Genomic DNA, 2,500 nt, shown 5'->3' with positions numbered 1-2,500 from the left:
ATACCAGTATAGAATATTTAATGAATTTTGGGAAAGAAATCCCAACCTTGATAAACTAACCAGACTGAAATGAACACTAAATCTCCCCAAGTTACAATGCACAGACACTGATGTACTTAAATTCAGCGATAGTGATGTGCAGCATTGTACATTTGTGTACATGATAAACATACACGTATACATAGACACTATCTGTTTCTTCCGACACAGATAGAAATACACATTCTATATTTCAGTCTTTTACAACACAAGGGAGAAAATATGCGTATTAGTGAAAAGAAAAAAAGAAGCCAAAACGCTAAAGTAAAAATATAAAAAAAGAATAGAAAAACACTTTAGCAAGATAATAACAATGATAATGATAATAATGATAACAACAACAACAACGATAAAAACAGCAATAATAATGAAAATGATAATATTACTACTAATAATAATAATAATAACAATAATAATAATAATAATAATAACAATGATAACAAAACCTTAAGGAGACCTAACCGAACTTCCTTTGTTTTTCTTGCAGCTGCTGGAGCGCACAGCAGAAGGAGGCAACAACAGAATGATGGCCAACTCCGGATACGAAAAGCGGTATCTCTTCAAGCGATCTGCAGTCCCCGAAGGCAGCAGCAGCAACAACAACAACAACAACCTCAGCAACCTCTCCGGAGGCGAAGTAGCGACGCCTCTCATCAACCTCCCCCAGTAATTAAGACACCCCCCACCCCCCCAAACCCCCAAACCCTCCACACACACACACTAAAAGAAAAGAAAAAACAAAAAAATATATGAGAAGTCCCTCTACATAAAAAAAAACCTTCCCTACATATATAATAGAAACTTTCAACGGCCATCAATGTTATCTCAGCCGCGATTGGGTCTAGCTATGTCGTACACACCCTGTAAACTCTCTGTCATGTTATGTACTGTACTGTATTCATTGTTTGTCATGATCTTTCATTTTCCAACATAATGATGTGAATATATATATATATATATATATATATATATATATATATATATATATATATATATATATATATATATATATATATATATATATATATAATACGCATATGTGCACAATTATGAATATGTATACGACATATGTATATGCAGCATATAATCCATGATATCAACCATTTTTTGTGAGTATGATGAAAAGCTGGAAAAATAAACGGAAATAAAGAGAATGAAAATCCCAAAAGCTCGTGGTGGTGTATTTCCTCTCGTACCGGCGATAAGCGGCCGATTTCCTTGGCCTACTCACCGCACTCTGGACCGACTTGCCATGAATTCTTTACGTCTTAGGGTCATCTTCCTCTTTTTCGTATCTTTCTTTCTTCCTCTTCTGCTTCTTCTCCTTCTCTGTCTTCTTCTTCTTCTTCTTCTTCTCCATGTTCTTCTTCCTCCTCCTCTTCTTATTCTTCTCCTTCTTCGTCTTCTTTTTTCCTCTTCTTCTTCTTCTTCTCCTTTATCTATTCCTTTCTTGCTTCCTTTCTTCATTCCTCCATTTTCCTCTTTCGCTTTCATGTTCGAAAGCCTTCTTCTTTCTTCTTTCCCTCGTTTCTCTTCTTCTCTTCCTCCTCTTCCACATCCTTGTCTTCTTCCTCTTCTTTACCCTCATTTCCCCTTTTCTACTTCTCCCTTCCTCTCTCCCCGTTCATCTCTGCTTGGTCAGGTCGATAAAGCTAGCGATTAAGAGAATAAGGGAAACAAATAATAAAAATAAGAACAGATAAGAAGAGAAAGAAAAGATTACATCCTTTTATTTCTTTCTTTTGTTTGTTTAGATCCAAAGATTTTCGAAGGACAGAGAATCGGATCCTCTCACTAGGAACAGAGGGTTCATGACCTGATAAATCCTCTTCGATTCCATTTCGATAATTCTATGTATTTATTTATTATCTTTCTTTTTTTCCTTTCTGCATCTCTTTCTACGATTATTTTATTCCTCTTTTCAATTTCGCAGGAGAGGTTCCGGATAATATGCCGTGAGCGGGAGAGAAAAACAAGAGAGGATTTAAAAAAAAAAAATTCTTCTTTTTTTTTTACTTCCTGAGAGGTGATGTTCTCCGACTTGGAGTCCCTTCCCATGAATCCAAAATGTCTTGTTATAACAGAAAGAGGGAATTTTTTTTTCCATTATTTATCATCATCAAGACCATATAACTGACAAAAAATTCTTACACTTAGAAAAAAGTGTAATCCAACGAACAGACACCAAAAGCTAAAACAATAAGCTTTCCCAACAATCTCGATATTAAAAAACTTCTTTCAGAAAAGACATAAAAAGAGAACAGTAAAAAAAATAGTCCAAACACCTCCACTTTCAAATATCTCTCGCGCGGGACTTGCGTGTCCTCAGCAGGCCACGTCCCGCTGCGCACTGAGGACAAGACCGAAGAGCGGGACCCTCGCAGACGGGGAGGTCGCTTAAACACCAAACCTGAGGGAAATCCTGGCCTTCGGGCGAGCGCGGGCGAGGAGCGAAATGAGA

The 2,500-nt window shown here is 36.8% G+C and overlaps 1 protein-coding gene across 1 annotated transcript in view; it reads left to right on the top strand.

The window, feature by feature from the left end:
• The window catches only part of Proc (Proctolin), a 59,124-nt gene that overhangs the window by 55,919 nt on the left and 705 nt on the right, over positions 1–2,500 (top strand). Inside the window, exon 3 of the mRNA XM_027365551.2 lies at positions 527–2,500. This exon is cut by the window's right edge and continues 705 nt beyond it. Coding sequence (XP_027221352.1) covers positions 527–709 — 183 coding nt within the window. The 3' untranslated portion in view covers positions 710–2,500. The remainder of the gene's footprint in view (positions 1–526) is intronic.

Source organism: Penaeus vannamei, chromosome 12 (assembly GCF_042767895.1).
Source record: "Penaeus vannamei isolate JL-2024 chromosome 12, ASM4276789v1, whole genome shotgun sequence".
NCBI classification, from domain to species: Eukaryota; Metazoa; Arthropoda; class Malacostraca; order Decapoda; family Penaeidae; genus Penaeus; species Penaeus vannamei.
Note: the sequence above shows the minus strand (reverse complement) of the source record. Positions and strands in the feature narration are given on the sequence as shown.